Raw genomic sequence first — 24,956 nt, 5'->3', positions numbered from 1 at the left:
TGGATAAAGAAGATGTGGTGTGTGTGTGTGTGTGTGTGTGTGTGTGTATAGTGGGATATTATTTAGCCAGAAAAAGAATGAAATCTTGCCATTTGCAACAACAACATGGTTGGAGCTAGAGAGCATAATGCTGAGTGACATAAGTCAGAGAAAGACAAATACCTTATGATTTCGCTCATATGTGAAATTTAAGAAACAAAACAAACAAACAAAAGAAAATAAAACAGACTCTTAACCATGAGGAACAAAGAGATGGTTACCAGAGTGGAGAAGTGGGTGGGGAGAATGGGTGAAGGAGGTGAAGGGGATTAAGAGTACACTTATCTTAATGAGCACTGAGTAATATATAGAACTGTTGAATCACTATTTGTACACTTGAAACTAATATAACACTGTATGCTAACTATACTTGAATTAAAATTTAAAAAAAAATTAAGTAACATATCCTTTTGTTTCTTACTTTCAAGCACTGTTATTTTGGACCAAAGAAGTTTTAATCTAGGTTAATTTTCCTGCTAATGAGGTAAACCTTTCTGAGTATTTTATCTGATGCCCAATCAATTTTTATATGTACCACTCTGGCTAGTGAAAACAGGCAGTATTCCCAACCCCGTGTGAGCTTTGGGGATTTTTTCCCCTCTAATTGTTCAAGGTGATTCTTTTCCTGGCCTCAGGTTGTTTAATCACACAATATTCTGGTCAATACTCAATCACTTAAAGGAACACTTTGCAGATCTCCAGAGATTTCTCGCTCAACATTTCTCTCTTCCCTTATTCTGCTCTATAAATTCTACCTTCCTCAGCATCCCTAGACTTCCACTTCCATCTCCTCAACTCATGGAGGCTGTGAGGCTTGGCCTGGGTTCCTCCTCCTTGCTCTGCGGCATAGACATTTTCTCTAGGAAATCAGTTGGGGCAACTGTAGGATTTATTTGTTTCTCTGATGTCCAACATTTCATATATTTTGTCTAATTTTTTAGTCCCTTCAAATCACAAACAGCAGTCTTTGGGCTAAATATCTCCCAGCCCTAATTTTTAAAAAATCATTTAAAGTTAAAATAATGGAGGGCATGGATAGCTAGGCTGAAAAATTCCCTTAGGTTCGAGTGGAGTTTTTTGTATTTTTTGTTTTGTGTTTCTACTCTATTAACAAATGGACTCTGTAAGTTTATTTCAGTAAAATAACTCAAATTAAAATGTGCATAAATGGCATCTAGATGGTGACAAATATTTTTCAATTCCCATCATTAATTAACAAATTAATTTTATCTATGTTTTACCCTTTCGTCTTCATTCTTCTTGATCCCTGCTCAGTCAGTGTTAACAGTACCTTCCTTCCTTAAATGCTTTTCCCCTCGGCCTTGTAACACTACACTTCACATAAGACTTTAACTATTTCTTGACTGGTCCCTATCTATTTGCTTTTCCATTTTCCCCCTTCACCCTCCTTACAACAGTTGTTCGTAGGTTCAGTCTTTTGCCATCGCCCTCCCTTCCATGTGCCCTCCAATGGAATCTCCCTTTTCTATGCTAAGAACTTACTAAATCTAAATTTGTGATCCAAATTTTCTTTCAGGTTTCAGTCATGTAGAACCACATTCCCATTAGACACTTACTAGACTCCCTCATTCCTCAGTTCTCAACTGACCTCATTATCTTTCATTGTCCCCTACCTTTCTCATCTCTATCAACTGACATGATCATTCTCCTAGCAACCCAAGCTTTCAATCTTGTAGTAATCCATGTTTCATTTGAGCCTCTTTTATACCTTAAGCCAGGCAGTCACTTAACTTTACCTTTGTTTTCTGTAAAATCTTTCACTAATCTTCTGTCCCTTTCCACAGCCTCCACTCTGATCTAAACTCAATACCTCATGGTGTGTGATGATAAAGCCAGGATGAATACCTGGATCTTCTGTAGAGACCTAATTCAGGGTTGCTTAATAAGTGCTTCCGGGTTGTTTCTGGCTGTATATATCAAATAAACGAATTGGTAGTTTCTTGTAATAGTGGATCATTTCACTACATAATGCTATTACTGCTTCCAGAACTACAAGCCTAATATTTCACTCCTCTTCCTGTGTACAAAGCCTAAGGGCATCATTTTTCAGATTTTCCATTCTCAGAACAAAGTGAACATAATGCAGAAAACTGACAGAGGTCTGCAAGTCCCTCCTATGAAACACATTCAATTTCATAATTCCTATGCTAGACTTACAGCTTTGACTTATTTATCATCCCTTTAAACTTTTTAAAAGCCAATACATTTATCAGTTATTCTCCATATCAATATTCACTAAAGGAAGATGCTTTTGAAAAGTAAAGTGAAGGCAAGTAAAGCAGAATTTCCTTCAAACAATCCAGGGGATTTAGAATATAAATATGAATATTTAATCACGGAACCCCAGGACATTACATTGAAATTCTCGACTTCCATGTGATTTGGGTCAAGCATAAACTTTCAGTCCCTCTTTTGCATACCAGGAGATGATAAACTATCAGCAAGGGAAACTATTATCTAGATCATTTGAAGGAGGCAGGAGTTCTTGGGCTATTTTAAAGAGGGAAGGAAATGCTAAGAAATCAGTTAATATACTAAAAATGAGGGGGCGCCTGGGTGGCTCAGTCGTTAAGCGTCTGCCTTCGGCTCAGGTCATGATCTCAGGGTCCTGGGATCGAGCCCCACATCAGGCTCCCCACCCGGCGGGAAACCTGCTTCTCCCTCTCCCACTCCCCCGCTTGTGTTCCCTCTCTCGCTGTGTCTCTCTCTGTCAAATAAATAAAAATAAAAAATAAATTAAAAAAAAATATATATATATATATACTAAAAATGAAACCCAGGTGTTTTTAAAGACACTGCTGGGCAAATAAACTTAAAATAGAGGGGTGACTACCAAGGACTCTCTGTCAGGGTTGCTTCACTATGGCACTATTGATATCATGGGCTGGGTGATTCCTTGCAGTGAGGGGCTGTCCTATGCATTGCAGGATGTGTAACAGCATCCCTAGATTTTACCCACTGTTGCCAGCAGCATCCATTCAGTTGTGACAACCAAAAATATCTCTATACACTGCCAAATCCCCTGGGGGGAAAAATTGTCCCCACTTGAGACCTACTGCTATATATTAATGAGCAATATCATCACTTATAAAGCCTCCTTTTTCAAGGCCACTAAATGAAGCAACACATGAAGTGAAAACTTCAGGATGGGAAAACTCATAGTTATTAAAGAGTATCACAGGTCTTTGGTATTCATATTTTCTTTTATATCCACTAATTTCAGTGGTTACCAGTGTGGTTTCTTCCTTCCTTCCTTCCTTCTTTCCTTCCTTCCTTCTTTCCTTCCTTCCTTCTTTCCTTCCTTCCTTCTTTCCTTCCTTCCTTCTTTCCTTCCTTCCTTCTTTCCTTCCTTCCTTCCTTCCTTCTTTCCATTTCTTTCATTCCTTTCAATCCTTTCTTACTATCCCCAAATTCAAGAGAATGAAGATTTGCACTAGAGAACACAAGGCCATTTTAAAAAATTTTTTTCAGGTAAAACAGCATTTTAAGTTACACATTGAAAGTCTACAAGGAAGGGAAGAAGATGTTACAGTCTTTAAATGAATAAGCAGAAATTGAAATCAACATGTATACAGTTGCAAAGAGATAAAGTTCTCAATTGTAAGAAGAAAGCAAGGAAAAAAAGTCTGTTTTCCTACTTATTTAACAGTTTGGGCAGGAAAAAAAGAAGCATTAAAGTTGTCATCATAAAGTGCTTGCTGGTGACTCCAGCATCTTTTCATACCTCTCAGAAAGTCTTGTATCTTTTAAAAAATTAGTATGGTCCTATCTTACCATACCAACTAAGAACTGCAATCAGTTTAACAGTGATAATAATAGTGACTTAAACAAAATAGGATTATATTTCTTTTTCACTTAAAATAAGTGAAAGCTACTAAGGTAGGCTCCATGGTCCCCAGGGACTCAAATTTCTTCTTTCCACTCAACTCTCCTTAGCATATGGCTAAATAGGGCCTCCATGGGGAAAACATCACAGGGCCCTAAGGTCCTCCAATAGGTGGATGAACCTGCCTCCCTCACAGTGATAGACAGCCCTTCTTATCATCACCCTTCTATCATCACCCACATGATGCTTCCTGGCATACCTGGCCTTTGCACGCAGGTGTTTGAGACAGCTTTATTAATATGGAACAACCTCACTTTACCTTACTGAAAAATTAATTCTGTCAATTTTAAATGACATCTCCCTTTTTGAATTTGAAACACATGGAAGGAAGGAAGGAAGAGAAGAAAGAAAGAAAGAAAGAAAGAAAGAAAGAAAGAAAGAAAGAAAGAAAGAAAGAAAGAAAGAAAGAAAGAAAGAAAGAAAGAAAGAAAGAAAGAAAGAAAGAAAAGAAAGAAAGGAAGAGGAAGAGGAAGAAAGAAAGAAAGAAAGAAAGAAAGGAAGAAAGAAAGAAAGAAAGAGAAAGAAAGAAAGAAAGAAAGAAAGAAAGAAAGAAAGAGAAAGAAAGAAAGAAAGAAAGAAAGAAAGAAAGAAAGAAAGAAAGAAAGAAAGAAAGGGAGGGAGGAAGGGAGGGAGGAAGGAAGGAAGGAAGAAAGAAAAAGGCAAGGCAAGGGAAGGGAGGAAGAGGGAGGGAGAGAGGAAGGAAGAGAAGAAGGGAGGAAAGGAGGGTGGGAGGAAGGGACTGAAGGAGGAAGAGAGGGAGATATAGATTATTGACTTCTTCAAGTACCTCTTTTCTTTTCTTCCCATGGAATGTGAAAATAACTCTCAGTGGAAAAAATATTGGGGTGGAGGAACTATGACAAATGGTCCACTATGAAACTGGCCAGTCCATATTTAATAGAACTCTAATGGCTCATTTCAACCTCTGCCTGACAAGAATGTAAGCCACACCAGTTAAGAAAAACTGATCCTTTTCCTTTCTCATGTCTGAATATTACACATAAAATATACAGTTCTCCCAGTTAGTTACAATTACACACATATATGCCTATTAAATTAAACATACCTTGACTACAAATGCAATTAATATTTGATTCAGGTGATCAAGAAAATAGCTAATGATCCTAGAGCCTTTACTATGTGCCATTGTATTTTACTTATATTATTCATTCAATTCTCCAAGTACATGAAGTATTATTATCGAATCCATTTCTCAGAAGATAAGACTGATACTCAGAGAGAGGTTGAGTATTGACCCAAGCCAATGATGGATCTGGAACTAGCTAACTCCAAAGCCAGTGTCTTAGTCACTACTATCCCAATTTGTAAATAATATATCATTTAAGTATATTTTAAAAATGAAGTAGGATGTAGTGAACCATGAAAGATATTATGTGGCTCTCTTCTAAAAGGAAATACCCTGTGTTCCCTATCATTTTTACAATATTCTTTCTATTTTTTTAATGCAATGCATCTCATGAGGGATACAACGATATTGCTATATAACAGAGGTGCCAAATATTCACTCTGTACCTAAAAGGAAGATTTTCATTTTCAATATGAGAAAACATTACTTCCATAATCATAAATAAATAATTTTGAAAAGATGTGGTGATTTCTTCCTGAAAGGTAAAAACTCACCTTAGTATAGATTTTGCTACTATAAAAGGGAAATTCTATTTATGACTGGAAAGAGGAAACATTTTAAATTATTATATCTTTCTTAGAATGCCTGGAACTCCATATCCATTTATGCTATTAACTCCCAAGTTTAACCAAATAATGAGTCTTGAAATGTTCAAATTATCATAAAAATGTATAGGAAAACTTGCAATATATTAAAAAATTTATATGTCACCATTTCCTGTCCAAATCTTAAAGTTTCATAGCAATGAGACAATCAAAGTACTCCACTACAGAACAGTAAGCATGTACATGAGATTTATAAGATGTTTACATTTGAGCCAGTACCCAGCACACATGTGCACAGATATTCACAAAGCTAGACCTTCAGCATGGACATTGTTCATGGACATTGTTTATTAGCAGAAACAGCAATCAACATATTAATCTTTGTAATTTCTAGATCTAATTACAGAAAGGTACATAAATTTACAAAAGTAATAAAAATCAAACGCACAGTTTATTAAAGTCTTCACATTAATATTAGTATGTTATATATATGTTGTTATATATAATGTTAAAATATTTATCATAAATTGAACACTCACATAACCACCACTCATGTCAAGAAATACATCACTGCCATCATCCTCAAAAGCCTTCCATGGGTCCCTTCTGGGGACCCTCCCTCTTTCTAGTCGTAAGCATGACTGATTTTTGTGACAATAATTTCCTTAGTGCATAGGCACACCTAGAAAAGACATAGTTTAGTTTTGCCCATTTTTGAAATTTATGTAAATTAAACTGTACTGTCATTTTCTTTTATTTTTTTTAAAGATTTTATTTATTTATTTGACAGAGAGAAACAGCGAGAGAGGGAACACAAGCAGGGGGAGTGGGAGAGGGAGAAGCAGGTTCCCCGCTGAGCAGAGAGCCCGATGTGGGGCTCGATCCCAGGACCCTGGGATCATGACCTGAGCCGAAGGCAGACGCTTAACGACTGAGCCACCCAGGCGCCCCTGTACTGTCATTTTAATCTTTCACTTACTATTACATTCATGAGATTCTTCTATTTTCTTCATTTTCATCGCTTCATAAAATCCATTGCAATACACACACACACATATACACACACTGGAATATTACTCAGCCATAAAAAAGAATGAAATCTTGTCATTTCCAACAACATAGGTGGACCTAGAGGGTATAATGCTAAGTGAAATAAGTCAATCAGAAAGAGACAAATATTGTATGATTTCACTTATATGTGAAACTTCAACAAAAGAAACCATACTCTTAAATATAGAGAACTGGGGGTTGCTGGGGTGGGGGTTGTGGTTGAGGGGATGGGGGAAATAGATAAAAGGGATTAAGAGTACACTTATGATGATGAGCATTGAGAAATGTATTAGAGTTGTTGAATCCTTATATTGTACACGTGAAGCTAATATAACACTATGTTAATTTTATTTTAATAAAAAAATCTATTAGAAATATTCTTTAAATCTCTTTATATATCCTGGACACTAATCTTTTGTCAAATATAACTTCTCTGTTCTTACATTTTCTATATGATTTTCTTAATTGAAGTATAATTGACATATATAAGTTCCCAGTATACAACATGATTCAACCTCTGTATGCATTGTGAAACGATCACCACAGTAAGTCTAATTCCCATCATTCACCATACAGAGTTACAAAAAAAATTCTTTCCTGTGATGTGAACTTCTAATATTTACTTTCTGAGCAACTTTCAAATTTGCAAATACAATATCATTGACTATAGTATGTATGCTTTACATTACATCCCCATGACTCACTTATTTTATAACTGATAGTTTAAACCCCTTGATTTCTTTCATCCAATTTTCCCATATCCACTCTCCTCCCCTCTGGTAACCAGCAAGCTATTCTCTGTATGAGTTTGAGTTTGATTTTGTTTTGTTTTTTAGATTCTACATATAAGTGAAATCATATGATATGTGTCTTTCTTTGTCTGATTTGTATCACTTAGCATAATAACCTCAAGGTCTATCCATATTGCAAATAGCAAGATTTCATTCTTTTTTATGGCTTAGTAGTATTCCATTATATACTTATACCACATCTTCTTTATCCATTCATCCATTGATGGATGCTTATGTTGTTTCCACATCTTGGCTATTGTAAATAATGATGCAAATAAACATAAAGGTACATATACTTTTCAAATTAGTGTTTTCATTTCCTTCAAATAAATACAAATTTATGTAAATTAAATTGCTGAATTATATGGTAGTTCTATTTTTAGTTTTTTGGGGAGCCCCCATACTGTTTTTCATAGTGGCTGTACCAATTTACATTCCCACCAACGATGCTCGAGGATTTCCTTTTCTCCACATCCTCACCAACTCTTGTTATTTCTTATCCTTTTGATAATAGCCATTCTGACAGGTGTGAGATGATACCTCACTGTGGTTCTGATTTGCATTTCTCTGACAATTAGTGATGTCGAGCTTTTCATGTGCCTATTGGCCATCTATATGTCTTCTTTGGAAAAATGTCTATTCAAATCATCTCCCCATTTTTAATTTGGATTTTGTTGTTGTTATTGAGTTTTATGAGCTTTTTATATATCTTGAATATTAACACCTTATCAGATATATGACTTACAAATATCTTTTCCCATTCAGTAGGTTGCCTTTTGATTTTGTTGATAGTTTCCTTCACCGTGCAGAAGGCTTTTAGTTTGATATAGTCCCATTTGTTTTTTATTGCGTTTGTTACCATTGCTTTTGGAGTCAGATCTAAAAAAATATTGCCAAGAGTGATGTCAAGGAGCTTACCGCCTATGTTTCTTCTAGGAGTTATATGGTTTCTAGTCTTATATTCATGTTGTTAATCCATTTCAAGTTAATTTTTGTATCTGGTATAAGACAGTTTCATTCTTTTGCATGTGGCTCTCCAGTTTTCCCAACACCATTTACTGAAGAGACTAACCTTTCCACATTGTATATTTTTGCCTTCTTTGTCATAAAGTAATTGGCCACACATATACGGGTTTATTTCTGGGCTCTCTATTCTGTTCCATTGATCTATGTTTGTTTTTATGCCAATACTATAGTGTTTTGATTATGATACCTTTGTAATATAGTTCAAAGTCAGGGAGTATGATGCCTTCACCTTTGTTCTTCTTTCTCAAGATTGGTTTGGCTATTTGGGATTTTCCCCTGGTTCCATACAAATTTTAGGATTGTTTGTTCTATTTCTGTGCAAAATGCCATTGAGATTCTACACTGAATCTTTAGATTTCTTTGGGTAATATGGACATTTCAATAAATTAATTCTTCTAATTCTTGAGTATGGAATATCTTCCCATTAATTTATGTCTTCTTCAATATCTTTCATCAATGTACTGTAGTTTTCAGTGGAAAGGTCTTCCACCTCCTTGGTTAAGTTTATTCCTAGGTATTTTATTCTTTTTGATGCAATTATAAGTGGAATTGTTTTCTTAATTTCTCTTTCTGTTTGTTGTTAGCATATAAAACTACAACATATTTTTGCATATTGATTTTGTGTCCTACAACTTTACTGAGTTCATTTATTAGTTCCAACTGTTTTGGTTTTGTTTTTGTTTTGGTGGAGTCTTTAGGTTTTCCATATATAAAATCATGTTGTCCACAGATAGTATTCATTTTACTTTCAGGGTAGAAAGTTTTCAGCCATTATTTCTTCAAGTAAGTTTTCTGCCCCTTTCTCTTCTCCTTCTGGGACCTCTATAATGTGAATGTTATTCCACTTGAAATTGCCTCATAGGTTCCTTAAGCTATCTTCACTTTCTTTTATCTCTTTTATTTTATTACGTTATGTTAATCACCATACATTACATCATTAGTTTTTGATGTAGCGTTCCATGATTCACTGTTTGCATATAACACCCAGTGCTCCATTCAGTACATGCCCTCTTTAATACCCATCACCAGGCTAACCCATCCCCCAACCCCCCTCCCCTCTAGAACCCTCAGTTTGTTTCTCAGAGTCCATAGTCTCTCATGGTTCATCTCCCCCACCGATTTTCCCCCCTTCATTTCTCCCTTCCTACTTTCTTTTTTTTTTTTTTTTAACATATAATGTATTATTTGTTTCAGAGGTACAGGTCTGTGATTCAACAGTCTTACACAATTCACAGTGCTCACCATAGCACATACCTGCCCCAATGTCTATCACCCAGCCACCCCATCCCTCCCACCCCCCACCACTCCAGCAACCCTCACTTTGTTTCCTGAGATTAAGAATTCCTCATATCAGTGAGGTCATAGGATACATGTCTTTCTCTGATTGACTTATTTCGCTCAGCATAATACCCTCCAGTTCCATCCACGTCATTGCAAATAGCAAGATTTCATTCCTTTTGATGGCTGCATAATATTCCATTGTATATATATACACCACATCTTCTTTACCCATTCATCTGTCGATGGACATCTTGGCTCTTTCCATAGTTTGGCTATTGCAGACATTGCTGCTATAAACATCGGGGTGCACGTACCCCTTCGGATCCCTACATTTGTATCTTTGGAGTAAATACCCAGTAGTGCAATTGCTGGGTCATAGGGCAGCTCTATTTTCAACTTTTTGAGGAACCTCCATACTGTTTTCCAGAGTGGCTGCACCAGCTTGCATTCCCACCAACAGTGTAGGAGGGTTCCCCTTTCTCTGCATCCCTGCCAACATCTGTCATTTCCTGACTTGTTAATTTTAGCCATTCTGACTGGTGTGGGGTGGTATCTCATCGAGGTTTTGATTTGGATTTCCCTGATACCGAGCAATGTTGAGCACTTTTTCATGTGTCTGTTGGCCATTTGGATGTCTTCTTTGGAAAAATGTCTGTTCATGTCTTTTGCCCATTTCTTGATTGGATCATTTGTTCTTTGGGTGTTGAGTTTGGTAAGTTCTTTATAGATTTTGGATACTAGCCCTTTATCTGATATGTCATTTGCAAATATCTTCTCCCATTCTGTCAGTTGTCTTTTGGTTTTGTTGACTGTTTCTTTGGCTGTGAAAAAGCTTTTTATCTTGATGAAGTCCCAATAGTTCATTTTTGCCCTTGCTTCCCTTGCCTTTGGCGATGTTTCTAGGAAGAAGTTGCTGCGGCTGAGGTCGAAGAGGTTGCTGCCTGTGTTCTCCTTTAGGATTTTGATGGACTCCTGTCTCACATTTAGGTCTTTCAACCATTTTGAGTCTATTTTTGTGTGTGGTGTAAGGAAATGGGCTATCTTCACTTTTTAATATTCCTTTTTCTTTTCTCACTGCTCTGTTTGGGTGAGTTCCACTGCCCTGTCTTCCAGATCACTGATTCATCTAGTCTGCTTCATCTAGTCTGCTGTTGAACCCTCTGGTGAATTGTTAAAATCAGTTATTATATACTTCAGCTCTGTGACTTCTGTTTGGTATTCTTATATTTTCAATTTCTTTGTTGAAGTTCTTTCTGTTTTCATCTATTCTTCCCCTGAGTTTGGTTAACATTTTTATGACCATTACTTTAAATGCTTTATTAGGTATTTATTACTTTTCTCTGTTTCATTAAGGTCTTTTCCTGGTGTTTTATCTTGTTCTTTCATTGGAACATATTCCTCTGTTTCCTTATTTTGCTTGACCCTCTGTTTGTTTCTATGTGTTACATGAGACAGTTATCCCTCCAAGGCTTGAAGGGGTGGCCCTGTATGGGTGTGAAACCTTACCATCTAACATTGCCCTAATTCTTGGTTTTTTCTTGAATTTTCTCTGTGATTGTTTCAGACCTGTGGGACCCAGAAGAGCAATCCCCTCTGGCCACGACAGCCCCATACTCAATGGGCATCCCCTGTGTGGGCTGTATGCACCTGTTAGTTTAGGGACATAGGATGCTTGCCCACTGCATCTGGCAGGGTTGCAGCAGCAGCAAGGAGGAGGGCCACTGTCCCCACCTCAGGTGTGGCAAAGGGAGTGGTGTGAAGGGGCAGAGCTATCAGAACAGTGCAGGGGCACAGAGTGCTTACCCACCACCTCTGGTGGTGCCCAGCAGCAGCTCAGCAGGTGGGTGCTAGCAGGTTGAGTGAGAGTGCTAAAATGGCATCCACCAGTGCCTCTGTCCCTGGAGTGAGTCCCAACAGGCTTTTGTCCCTCTGGCAGATACCTTAAGATTATCAAATCAATCTCTTTTACATATGGTCTAGGCTCTTTTCAAACTACTGCTTTTGAACTGAATCCCAGGGTGAGTAAGTTGCATGCAGGCCCTTTAAGAATAGAACCTCCAATCCCTACAACCCTCTGGTTCTCCTAGATGTAAGCCCTACAAGTTTTCAAAGCCAGAAGTTTTGGTGGTTCATCTCTCCAGGGCAGGTCCCAAGGTTTGGGGTGCCTCATGTGAGGCACAAGCCCCTTACTCCTCAGGGAGGAGTTCCATATTTGTGAGACCCCTCTCAATGGCAGGTCACTACACCAAAGGTGGGGTTTGGGGAAAGACTCTATGCCTTTCCTATACATCTTGATGTGGCCTTTTGATCCTTTATTGTGGAGTAGCTGTTCAGCTAGTTCTCAGGTTCTTTTAAGAGGGAATTGCTCCATATATAACTGTATATTTGGTGTGTCTATGGGAGGTGACTGCAAGATTTTCCTATGCCACCATCTTGAACCACCTCTCATTTATTATGACTTCATCAAGATAAAAAGCTTCTGCACAGTGAAGGAAACAATCAACAAAACTAAAAGATAACCTTCAGAATGGGAGAAGATATTTGCAAATGACATATGTGACAAAGGGTTAGTATCTAAAATCTATAAAGAACTTATCAAACTCAACACCCCAAAACAAATAATCCAGCTAAAAAATAGGCAGAAGACATGAATAGACATTTTTCCAAAGAAGACATACAGATGGCTAACAGACATATGAAAAGATGCTCAACATCACTCATCATCAGGGATGATGATCAAAATCAAAACAACAAATCAAAACTACAATGAGAGATCACCTCACACCTGTCAGAATGGCTAAAATTAACAACCCAGGAAACAACAGATGTGGGCAAGGATACAGAGAAAGGGGAACCTTCTTACACTGTTGGTGGGAATGCAAACTGGTGCAGCCACTCTGGAAAACAGTATGGAGGTTCCTCAAAAAGTTAAAAATAGAACTACCCTCTGACCCAGCAATTGCACTACTAGGTATTTAACCAAAGGATACAAAAATACTGATTTGAAGAGACACACGTGTGCACCCTGATATTTATAGCAGTCATTATCAATAATAGCCAAATTATGAAAAAAGCCCAAATGTCCATCAACTGACAAATGGATAAAGAAGTTGTGGTATATATATCTACAATGGAATATTACTTAGCCATCAAAAAGAATGAAATCTTGCCATTTGCAACAACGTGGATGGAGCTAGAATGTAAGCGAAATAAGTCAATTGGAGAAAGACAAATACCATATTATTTCACTCGTATGTGGAATTTAAGAAACAAAACAGATGAACACAGAGAGGAAAAAAAAGAAAGAGAGGCAAACATAAAACAGACTCTTAACTATAGAGAAAAAACTCAGGGTTGCTGGAGGAGAGGTAGGTGGAGGGATGGGTTAAATGGGTGATGGGTATTAAGGAGGGCACTCATTCTCTCTCTCTCAAATAAATTAAATATATATATATAGAATATATATATATATATATTAGGAACTGCTTTAATATGCCCTATAAGTTTTGATGTGTAGTATTCTTTTTTTTTTTTGAAGATTTTATTTATTTATTTGACAGAGAGCTAGAGAGAGCCAGAGAGCACAAGTGGTGGGGAGTACAGCAGAGAGAGAGGGAGAAGCAGGCTCCCTGCTGAGCAGGGAGCCCAATGCGGGGCTTGATCCCAGGCCCCTGGGATCATGACCTGAGCTGAAGGCAGATGTTTAACTGAGCCACCCAGGCACCCTTGATGTATAGTATTCTAACTACTGGTCAATTCACAATAATTTCTAATATTCTTTAGGAAATTAGAATTGCTTTTACTATGCCCTATAGTATGCCCTTTTGATGCCCTATAGGAACTGCTTTAACTATAACTATAATTTTAAATGACCTAACCATTCCTATCTAAAATATGTGGAATTCTTCAAGTTTTCAAAAGCCAGACTCTTTGAACTTCTTCATCTTACATATGCTTAACAGGATTATAAAATTGTAATGGATATTGTGAGGAGCTCGTGAGGACAGAAACTTCTCACTGTATAATGTGCTGCTGTTTTCAGTCATAGTGTGTTGGGTTTTCTGTTGGCTGAAAGCATATAACAATGTTTAACGATGTGGAACTGTGTACCATACAATGGAAAGAACACAAGGTTTAGATTAAGTGAGCCCTTAGGTCTAAATCCCAGCTCTTTCACGTACAATAACTGGCTTATAACAAATGACTTCACCTCTCTGGGCCTGTTTATTCATCTGTAAAATGGGTCTACGACCACCTACTCACAGGTTGAGATCACATGCATTCAAGTGCCTAGTACAATGCCCAGCCCAGAAAAAAAATCCAGTAAGAGTCTTTCATTCAATTTAGAGGCACCAAACCCTTACAGAACTAGAAAGGCAAAGGAAAAATGTTAAATATAAGCTCTACAGTATTACATGAGAGAGGGATTTGAAAGTGCAAATAGCGCATTTGCAAATAGCAATGATACTATGTACATGTATGATAATGTTATGCAAGGAAAAGTGCCACTGAAAGAACAATTAATAAAGAAAAATATCAGTTAAATGCTTTGTTTCATTTTTTTCTGTTTCTGAAATTCTTAAAAGAATGAAATCCCTTTCAGAATTCATAATGCCGGGTTTGGGTCGTTTTTGCATTTTCTATGTGTGCAGCTGTTCCTCCACTATAAGTATGCACATCTGCTCATTAGCAATACAATATAATTCCCACTGTCTAATTATTTGCAGATGATAGATTCCTTGTACATGGTCTAAAAAAAGGATAGTCCTTCAAAAGTGGTGACTTATTTAAAAAAAAAAAAAACTAACTTAAAAGGGTCAGCACAACGAAGTTCAGATATTAATTTGGCAAGTTCAAATATGTGAACACCAGCACGTAATTGCCAACTTGATGAGAAATAGAAGGAAATGAGATTTTTTTCTCTCTCCAATCAATGTTTCCCAGGAGACAGCGTGAGGGGGCTCACTTCTCTACCGTACACCTGGAAAGAGGCTAGGAAGCAAACCTGCTGAAGATGGAACAGACCAAGCCCACCCCCAATTCTCAGAGGCTTCTTGGGAACAACCCACCTAAAGCAATGCTTCATGGTGAGTGTGCTGGGACATGCGGGGTGGGGAGATGTGGGGCCCAAGGGCACTGAATGGAAGAGAGTCCGTGGTGGGGGGGTGGGAGGAGTCTTTAGTACCAACCATCAGCCGAAGAGCCCCATCAATCCCCCCTACTCATGATTCCGAAGGCTAAGGCAGCAGTCTCAGGGTGTGTAGTCCTGGGCCCCATGAAACCTAACACCTCAGATAGTGTGGCCCACTGGGGAAAGTCAGACAAAGCTTTCTGAGGACAACTGGGGACTCACTATGGGAGGGGTAGGGTGGGTGTAGGAGGGAAAGGGATGCTGAGAAGTTGATTGAGGATAAAGGGTATGAACCAAGCATAGGAAAATATCAAAGATATTCAGAACATGAGCTGGGGGAAGATGACAGAGAAAAAGTGGAGGGATACTAGGGTTCAAGAAGGAGCAAGGAAAACAAAAGTTGTTGAACTGGCTCTTATATAGGCAGGACGAGCCCAGTGGCTATTATCTATGGCTGCTTACTCTGCTCCGCACTGGTCTCACACAACAGACTACACTCCCTCATACATCCCAACACACATTTGTGCAGTAGGAACTGTTTGGTAGATGGGAAACAGAGGCCTTCATTCATTTATTTGTTCTAGACAAAATATTTTATGGGAAGCTTCCTTTCTAGACTGTTAGTAAACAAGTGAACGGTCAAATCATTCCACCTTGTGGTAAGTGTTAGGGAGGCAAGAGTGCCGTGACAGAGAAACCTGGGAGTGAGGACTGGGGGTACTACTTTAGTTGGGAGGGGGGTCGGGGAAGACCACTCTGAAGACAACACTTTAAGTTGAAGGAAAGAAAGGAGCCAGTCATACCTAGAGCTGCTGGCAGACTGAGCAGTAGGTACAGGCCCCCGGACAAGAAAGCGCTTGTGTCTTCCAGGAATGGAGTGAAGGACGGCACAGCAGCAGACGTGCAGTGAAGTAGGGCATGCAGTCGGGGAGACACGGGGGCCACGAGCCGAGGTTGCACAAGGGAGTGCCAATCAGTTAATCCCAGGCCAGGCTGGCCACTGTAAAGAGTCTGTATATTATCCCCCCTCCAAAAATGGGCAACCAGCAAAGTGCTTTAAGCAGGAGAGGGACATACATCGTTATGCATTGTGATGTGTTTTTAACAGGTCACTATGGAGACTGGATTGGGAAAGGGCAAGACAGGCCAGTCAGGAGGCTACTGTAGCAGCCAGATGAGAGAAAATGATGGCTCGGACCCAGGCACTCAAGTGAAGATAGAAAGAGATGAGACTCGGCGAGATGCCGTAACTTTCCCGGGTCATGCAGCTGGTTCACAGCAGACCCGGTTAAAGCCACATCTCCTCTAACCCCAGGGTCCATACTCTTAACAGATTTGATTAAAGATGCTCTAATTAAGGAAACATTTTAATTAAGATCTTCGGAAGAGTGACTGGGAGTTCATCACCAGCTTCTAGTGGAAGACTATTTTAGTAAGGATATAGGTTCAGATGTTCTAGAAAAGGGAAAAAAAAAAGTCTAACCGAACCACATAATATTAGGTTAAAGAAGATAGTTCTTGCACCGAGTCCAGCCTGGGATGGTAACTCTGGAAACTTCTAGCTTGTAGCTCCTCCATTATAAGGGTGAGGGCCCCATCCCTGTGGTCCAAGCTGGTTCACCACCATCTCTACAGGCAACTTGTGGGAGGGGAGGAAGAGAAAGCGAACATTCCTTGCTCTAAGTGCACAGAACCCAGAAGTTGCACACCATCACCTATACTCATGCCCTGGTAGTCAGAACTCTGACACGTGGCCAGACTTGGCCATAAGGAGTCTGAGAAATTTAGTCTTTATTGGTGGCTACAAATTCAGTTAAAATGCCAATTCTACAGAAATGGGGGAATTGACATTGGGGTCAACCAGCAGTCTCAGCCAGCAAGCATCTGCAGAAAGGCCATTGCTCCCTCAGGAATGCATTGGAGGAGTCCCCCACCTGTAGCCACAGCCCCTGAGAAGGCCTGGAGCTACTAGAAGAGGTCCACATATCCGACCATGCAGCAGGCATTGACTAGAATCTGTAGAATGTATTATGTGTGTGAGCATTTCCATTTTCCAGAGGTACGTGACATTGTGGTGGTTAATAAAATAAGCATCAATTTAAAGTATAATTAAATTCATAGTGGCATCTTAATATATTTGCTTTAAAAAGGTTACTAAGAACACAACTATATCACATGGGGGATCCATAAAATCATTGGTGCTTGGAAGAGGTCCTCCTAGTCGGAAGTTTGAGCCCTCTGGTGCAGGGGAACTTTAGACAGAGCTGGGTCCAATTACTGCCATCAACATCAAGCAAGACTGTCTATCTTCTGGAACCTTATTTCTTCTCTTCTGTCAATGGGGTTACAATGAACCCCACTTCATAAGGTTGTGGTAAGGATTAAATGAAATTATAAATTTAAAGTGTCTATCCCTAAGACTGGCCCAGAAGAGGTGCTTAAAAAATGTTGCTCTCCCTTCTCCCAGGGCTGAGGAGAATAAAACAGGTTGAGAAGTCAGATTTGTGGGATCAAGTGAGACAAAGCTGCAATCTCTCAACATTGTGCGTTTGTGTGCTTGTGGCTTGGCCCAAGGTACAGGCCTGTGCCCTGTATCCTCACGTAGGAATAGGACTGAAATGGTGTAATTCACGCACAGAGGGAGCTAGGTAGAGGGATACAGATCAAGCATGAGTAGCTGGGATCTGCTCTGGTCTTTGGATGACTGTGTCAGCAGCAAAGCTAAGGAGCCATCTGTCTATCAACCTCACAACCACCACCACCCACCCACCCACCCCAGCAGCCGTTCCATCACAGAATGACAACATCAACAACGCTGAAATCTTTCCAACTAACAGGAAGGACAAAAGAAACTTTGTGGGTAGAAAACCCACACTTTTGTAGGTAGAGGGTAAGTATTTTCCCACAGAAATCAAGGAAATAAAAATAACTCAATAAGTCCACTGAAACTGTACTGTTATATTGAGAAGGACATAGCAACAATGCCTGGCACTTGCATGATGCTTGACCATTGTCAAGTTATTTTCACATTATTCATTTAATTCTTATGACAAATGATGACCTAGTCAGTATAGACATTATTATCCCCTTTTGGCAGATGAGAAAACAGAGGCTCAGATTGAGTAAGTGTCCTGGCCAAGGTCACGCAGTTAGGAAGGGGTAAGGTGGGCCCAGAACCCACATCTCCTAAGTCTCAGGCTCTGCCATGTTATCTGGAGACTGGGGAGTTTGGACCCCACATGGTCAGGAATAATGTGGGAAGACCAGCTACCCTGTGATTTAATCTCTATGAATGTGTACACTGCATCAAGCACTATTCTAAGTAGAGACAGACATATGCAAGGGTTGAAAAACTCTCCCCCTACATGCAAAATTTGTCTAAAATATCAGTGTAAAAAATATGTCACTCAACAATCAAATCCTATTGTCCGTGAACCCCATCAGTAGCAATTTCATCTTTTGGCTTATAGAATTGAAGCTGAAGATTAACCAGATGATCTCTAAAGTCTCTTCTAGTCTCTGAGTCTATGAACTCTTTGTTAGAATCAAAATACCTCTGGAAGAATAGTATACCACGCTATTACTTTACTGGATAGTGTTATGGGCTAAACTGTATCTTCCCCAAATTCATATGTTGAAGCTCTAATCTTTAGTACCTCAGAATATCATCTTATTTGGAGATAGAGTCTTTAAAGATTAAAATTAAATCAGGTCATTTGGGTGGGCTCTAATCCAATATGGCTGGTGTTTTTATAGGAAGAGGAGATTAGGACAAAGGTACACATAGAGGAAAGACCATGTGAGGACCCAGGGAGAACACGGACATTGACAAGCCAAGGAGAGCCTCAGAAAAATCCAACCGTGCCAAGGCCTTCATCTCGGACTTCTAGCCTCCTGAACTGTGAGAAAATAACTTTCGTTGTTTAAGCTGCCCAATCTGTAGTACTTTGTTATTAGCAAATAATACACACAATAAACCAAGAATTTCAAAGAGGACTGAGGCACAGTGGAGACAAATTTGATACATGGGATGGGGGAGAAAAGAGGTTTTTTTAAGGTTCTTTTAAAAAGTAGAACTCCCCCTAAGACTCAGGGGCCAGTACTAGTGACATTGTTAACTGAGGTGTGCTGGTAAAGATGTGATAAAATAGGTAAGAAGTTAAGAGAAGGAAGGAGAGAGAAGTGCATGACAGACTTCACCCTTTTTGAAATTTTGCCAGGGCTAGGCATAGGGTGATTATATCAGGACATGACACTATGGTTGGCCAAGCTAAAGGCCACATACCCAACCTTGTGGGCCTGTGGGGAGCCAGATTCCTACATGACTTCAGGCTGCCTTGGGCTCCTAATGTGTGTCCCCACTGAGAACTTTGAAGCTCTAAGCATCCCGCCCTGACCTTAGGTTTTGAGAGCCAAATGCCTATCCACCTGGATCTAAAGGCTCACCAGCATGAGCTCTTAGCCATCATCACTCTTATTTATGATGCTCACTGTCAGAGCTTCCTGCTGAGCCAACCCTAAGTTTGTTAGGCCCACCTTTCACATATGATAGGCCAGGTCCAGAAGTCCAAACCAGGGTGAATCTGAACCTTCTGATTATAGTATTCTTACCCTACCAGTCCTCTACATCCCCTGCCCCATACCTCATCACTCTCCTGCTAGAAACTCATCCCCCCATATCAAAACAGAAAAGCCGGCTCCTGGCCTCCTTCCTAAGCCTTCACCCACCCTGATGGATTTGCCTGGATCCTGTACCTGCATTACCCTGGCTCATTTATCATTTTGCTACTCTTGCCTTACCTCTGACCTTTGCCCTCTAGCAAATCACCCAGGCACTGGGTGGTACTTAGAACCAGAACTCAAGACCCACCCCCCTGTGCTGCCGGGATCGGTCAAATTAAAATTCCACCACAAAGCACAATGCATATTTGGAAAAACACATCCCTTCTTCAGAAACAGCCAACACAGCATACCTGCTACACAAAAACCTGACACCAAAGGGAAAATATTTTTGTTAAACAGACTGATTGCTAAATGAACAGGGTTTGTGAAAATCACATCTATTATATAGGACTTCTCAGTTCATAAGCCTCATAATATCAGATCATCATATTGGCAAGGCAGTGCTTGTAGGGCTGTTAGGATGAAATCTGGAAATTGCTTCATTATTGAATATTACAAATGATATTTGCCAACAGGGAATTTCGCTTGCGTGTGCCTTCAGATAAAATTTCTGGCCACCATTGTTTATAGCCCAAATATATTAATATCGCCATATAACAAATTCTAAAGAAGACAAATGAAATATTTAAATAACCCAAGCATTGTGGACCCACTGAATACTGCATTTTACCTTTACGTTCTTCTTTTTTTTTTTTTTTTATCACCCGGAGACATTAAAAAAAAACAAAAAAAAAGCCTGATAACGTCAAAAGATGAGAAAGACTAAATTCAGGGAAATAAAGGAACCATAAATCAAGAAAACTTTGGAGCTGCTAGAAAGACACTTTAATTTTGTAGACAAAAGACTGCATTAAGGAGGAATAATGCAATAATCAAAGGTGAACGAATCTCTATTGTCTGGCGTCTTTCTCTGTGGGAATTTTCCCACCCCTGACAGCTGTAAAGGGGGGAGGAGCGCAGACTGTGGCTGCGCCTTTATTCTCTCCCCCGCTTGCTCCCCAGCCCCTCCTCTCCTCCGTCAATAAATGTCTGCAATCATATTCTTGAGCTCCTGTGTGATTTCAAGGTTCATCTCTTCCATGCAGCTCAAACACTAATTATCCCAGCTGTAATTAGTAAGATAATTAAATACTGGCTCACTCATCTACCTTGGGTCGGGTCATGATTCTCCCAGAAGACCTTGAGCAGTTCCTCAAAGCTGATGCGTTCTGGCTGGTACACCACTCGGACTACTTCTGCGTGGCCAGTTTTTCCTTGAAAGAAACAGAACGTACAACAAAAATTTACTGACACCACCAATTTACTACAAGTGATCTGTTTCCAAAGAACCACCAGACAAGGGCTAACATCCTTCCCTCCGCAGGAAGGGTGGGAGTCTAACTGTACGTTAGCTAACGATCTCATAGCAAGTCTGTCGCTGGCTCTGTCCCCATAAAAGCATACAGTTGTCCTCTGGCAAGCTTCCTCAGGATGATGACTTCTCGTCATTGTGCTCTAATTTTCTTCTTGAATTTCACGAGAAAACAAACTCGGGTTTTCTTTCTTTCTTTCTTTTTTCTTTTTTTTTTTTTTTTTGATCTCACCCTTATGAAACCTTATGGATCTAATCTGACATAGCGCTCAAGGTTTGAAACTCGGTGAGGGGAACGAGCCAATTTATTTGTATCATCACTTCCTGCTATATGCAGTAGGCGCAGCTGCACCACGGGGTGACATGGTGCCAGAGCGGGAAACTGTAACAAACAGGCTTATATCTCGTCCACATGAGATCAATTCATTAACGGAGGGACATATTCGCTGTGCCGTTAACACGGGGGCAAGGGGTCGGGTTCACATAGCCAGCGGGGTGGCAAGTATTTTCTCAGCCTAATTCATCTCTGTGGTAAACAACGACCGCAGTGATGGTCTCTCCGTTAGCATGCCCATTCTCACAGGTGGTCCCCGAGGTTCTGTAGATCAGGGAAGTGGGTGTTTGTAGTAGCCCTTGTACCGACAGAATTCATGCCCTTCCTTATTTTACAGTGTTAGAATATAGTAAATAATAGAACCCTCCATATATATCATCTCTCTATTTAAATTTGTTTTCCACCTCTTTCCGGTCACCTTATGTGTGGTAAAGAATTTAGCTTTGCCCAAAGAGATATCTGCCTTGGTCTCTGGAAGGTAATCTGTGTCACACCTTATAGGAATGCCCTTCTTTAAGGCGGGGCCGGCCACAGCAACAGTCTTAGGGTGGAAGCTGGCCCCTTGGAATCTTAGGGTCCAGATGGCCACACCCAACAGTGTTAGGATCAGGGCTGGCTATGCCAGACAGACCAACCACGTGCTGAGACTGGGGGCTTTGGGTAATACAGAATCAGCTGACCTGATGACTGAGTTCAACCAGGTGGGCAATCCCATCAATCATGCCTATGTAATGAAGCCCCAATAATAACTCTGAACATCAAAGCATGGGGGAGCTTCCTGGTTGACAATACTCTTTGCGTGTTGTCACAGATGGATGCCAGGAGGGTAACACATCCTGACTGCATGGAAGACAACACAGGAACTTGGCACTGGAACCCTTCCAAACTCTGCCCTACGTGTCTCTCCGTTTGGCTGATTTTGATTTGTATCCTCTCCCTGTGATAAACTGTACCTCTGAGGGTAACTGTTCTCCGTGAGTTCTTTGAGTCCTAAATGATCAGACCTCACAGTAGTTTGGGAATCCCTTGAACTTCACCTTAGTTTGCAATAGCATTTGCCCATAGGTTGGTGATCTCACTTTAATTCTCACAATGATTTTACTGAGTGGAAAACTGAGATACTTAGAAGTTACATTTGCCCAAGGTCAAATGGAGCTAGTGAATTTCCGAACCATAACCTAAAAACCTTCCGGGTTTTTTTGTCCAGGATTCTGTCCAATAAACAAAGCAAAGAAAGCAAAGTGAACATGAATCCATAAAAGAAAAAAAAAAATCTATTCATTACCTTTCATCTTTTTTTAATATTTAATTTCTGATTGTAGAAATAATAATTTGCAAACAATATGAACCTTAGAAAATGTACAGAAGTATAAAAAAGAAAATAAAAATCACATATTATATTCTGACCACATACAGTAAGTACTATCAATATGTTTTACACATCACTTTCTGGATATGTACCAGATACACACGAGTGCACGTGTGTTCATACACACACACACACACACACCATGCACAATTTGCTTTATTGTAATCATGGCATCATGCTTTTTTTCCACTTACCAGCATGTGCAAAAAAAAAAAAAATTTTCACTCCATCATTACTACAATAGTGGAGTACTATAAGAAATCCAAAAGTCAAATAAAAAAGGAAACCAAGTATGGGATAGCCACATGATGAAGTATCATGTAACCATTAAAATGCAATGTCCTAACCCTAGTGAAAACTGTTACCATTCACTGAAGTCTGACAAAATGGCAACCACTTTACTTACTTGATGTTCTTTAACGCTCACAACAAATTTTTTCCCAACTTTTTTCTATTGTGGAAAATACACATAACAAAATGTACCATCTTAACCATCTTTTAAGCATACGGTTCGGTGGCATTAAGTACATTCGCACTGTTGTGCTAGTATCACCACCATCCATCTCCAGAACATTTTCATCTTGCAAAACTGAAACTATCCATCAAACACAAAGTCCTCATTTCTCTCCTACCCCCAACCCCAGGCGACCACCATTCTACCTCCGTCTCTGTGAATTTGACCACTCTGGGTACCTCATAAAAGTGAAATCATACAGTGTTTTTCACTCAGCATAACGTTCTCAGCGTTCACCCGTTATAGAATGTGTCAGAATTTCCTTCCTTTTTAGGCTGAGTAATATTCCAGTGTGTGGACAGACCACATTGGGTGTATCCATTCATCTGTCAGTGGACATTTGGGTTGCTTCCACCTTTTGGCTACTGTGAATAATGCTGCTATAAACACGGGCATACAAATATTTCTCACAACCATTTTACAAGAGAAGTGCAGCCCCCCCTTTTAAAGATGAGGCAGCTAAGTCCTCTCCACAGGTTTTCTCACACAATATCTCACAACCAGTAAGTAGCAGGATCTAGTGAAGAGTCAACCAGTGAAGATCTCATTCTATGACCACAGTGCAGGCTCCTGATCGTAGACCCCTGAAGCCACCAAGTGACAGCAAATGTCACATAGGCAGTGGCCCAGATGAGAAATCACAGCTGTGGGGTAATTGACATCCAGGCTGTCAAAACTATTTTCCCGGATTAGGCTCTTCTTTTGTGGTAACAATATGGGGTCAGGAAAGATTTCCGCAAACATTTTCAGACATAATCTGGGCACTGACATTATTTGTGGAGAGGTTTAAAGAAGCTCGGTTGTTTAAAAGAAACTACTACCATTAAAATTCAACATCCATCTGCATTGACAAACAGTGGGGAGAAGGCCTCGTCAAACTCACCTTTAAGTTTCTTTATTTTATTTCTCCAAAGTACAAGAGTCTGTGTAAAAATACACAGTGCAAATGATCAAAAGGATTAAGGGGCTAGGAACCACTTACAGAAATGCCCAGGCCTCCAGGAACTCACCAATGTGCTAGGCTAATTTGATTCCCGAGACCAATCTGCAAATACTTTCTGGTGCTTCCAGAGATAAAAGGCTATATCTTAAAAATACTTTGAGCTGTTTCTTCATGTAACATCGTGCAAATAGCATGATAGATGTGATGTGCAAACGTGCTTGTTAACAATGCGCAGCAGCGTTAGAGGTGTTTTAACACTCTTTTAACACTGTTGTTCAAAAAAATCTTGAAAGGAAATGAAAAGGACAAATGTCTTCTCTGAGCATTTCCCAGTGTGGCCTTACCCCGTGATCCCAAAGAAAGGTGAGTGGATGCAGAGGGGTAGGTTATGGGCAGTCCATTCCTTGTAAGACAAAATATCCCAGAAGAGATATAAAGGAGTGTCCTGGGCACTGAAAAATCAGGCACTCCAGAGTCATCTAGAGCTTTGTGGGAGCCAAGTCATCTGTGGAACCAGGCATTTTCAAGGAGAACCCCAAAATAAATTAGCCTATCTTGAAAGTCCTATGTCACAGCTTTCCATCCCATAGGGAAAATGTTATCTTCAACTCTTCCAGGTTAGGGCAATGAGTTTTCGCTACTGTCAGGCTGGTAAGAAGGAAAGAGAGAGCAGGAAGGTGGCCTCCCCAGTAGATGAGAACAGGAGAGAGCTGGGAAGCTGGTGAGATGCAGGGGAGAGCAGGGGAGCGTAGCAGGGGGCAGTGCTGTGTGCTGGTGAGCAGCACCCACTCAGGAGCCAGACTGCGTGGGCCGCCATGCTGGCTCTGCCACTTGGCGGGCACGTG

General features: G+C 39.9%; 1 protein-coding gene across 3 annotated transcripts in view; it reads right to left on the bottom strand.

Annotated features, from left to right (window-relative positions):
• MSRA (methionine sulfoxide reductase A) overlaps positions 1 to 24,956 on the bottom strand; it is a 427,462-nt gene that overhangs the window by 129,865 nt on the left and 272,641 nt on the right. For all 3 annotated transcript variants that reach the window (XM_032389234.1, XM_032389236.1, XM_032389235.1), the window contains exon 4: positions 20,749 to 20,853. In XM_032389234.1, the coding sequence (XP_032245125.1) occupies positions 20,749 to 20,853 (105 nt within the window). The remainder of the gene's footprint in view (positions 1 to 20,748; positions 20,854 to 24,956) is intronic.

Source organism: Phoca vitulina, unplaced genomic scaffold (assembly GCF_004348235.1).
Source record: "Phoca vitulina isolate PV1807 unplaced genomic scaffold, GSC_HSeal_1.0 scaffold53, whole genome shotgun sequence".
Lineage (NCBI taxonomy): Eukaryota > Metazoa > Chordata > Mammalia > Carnivora > Phocidae > Phoca > Phoca vitulina.
This window is presented reverse-complemented; position numbering and strand designations above follow the sequence as displayed.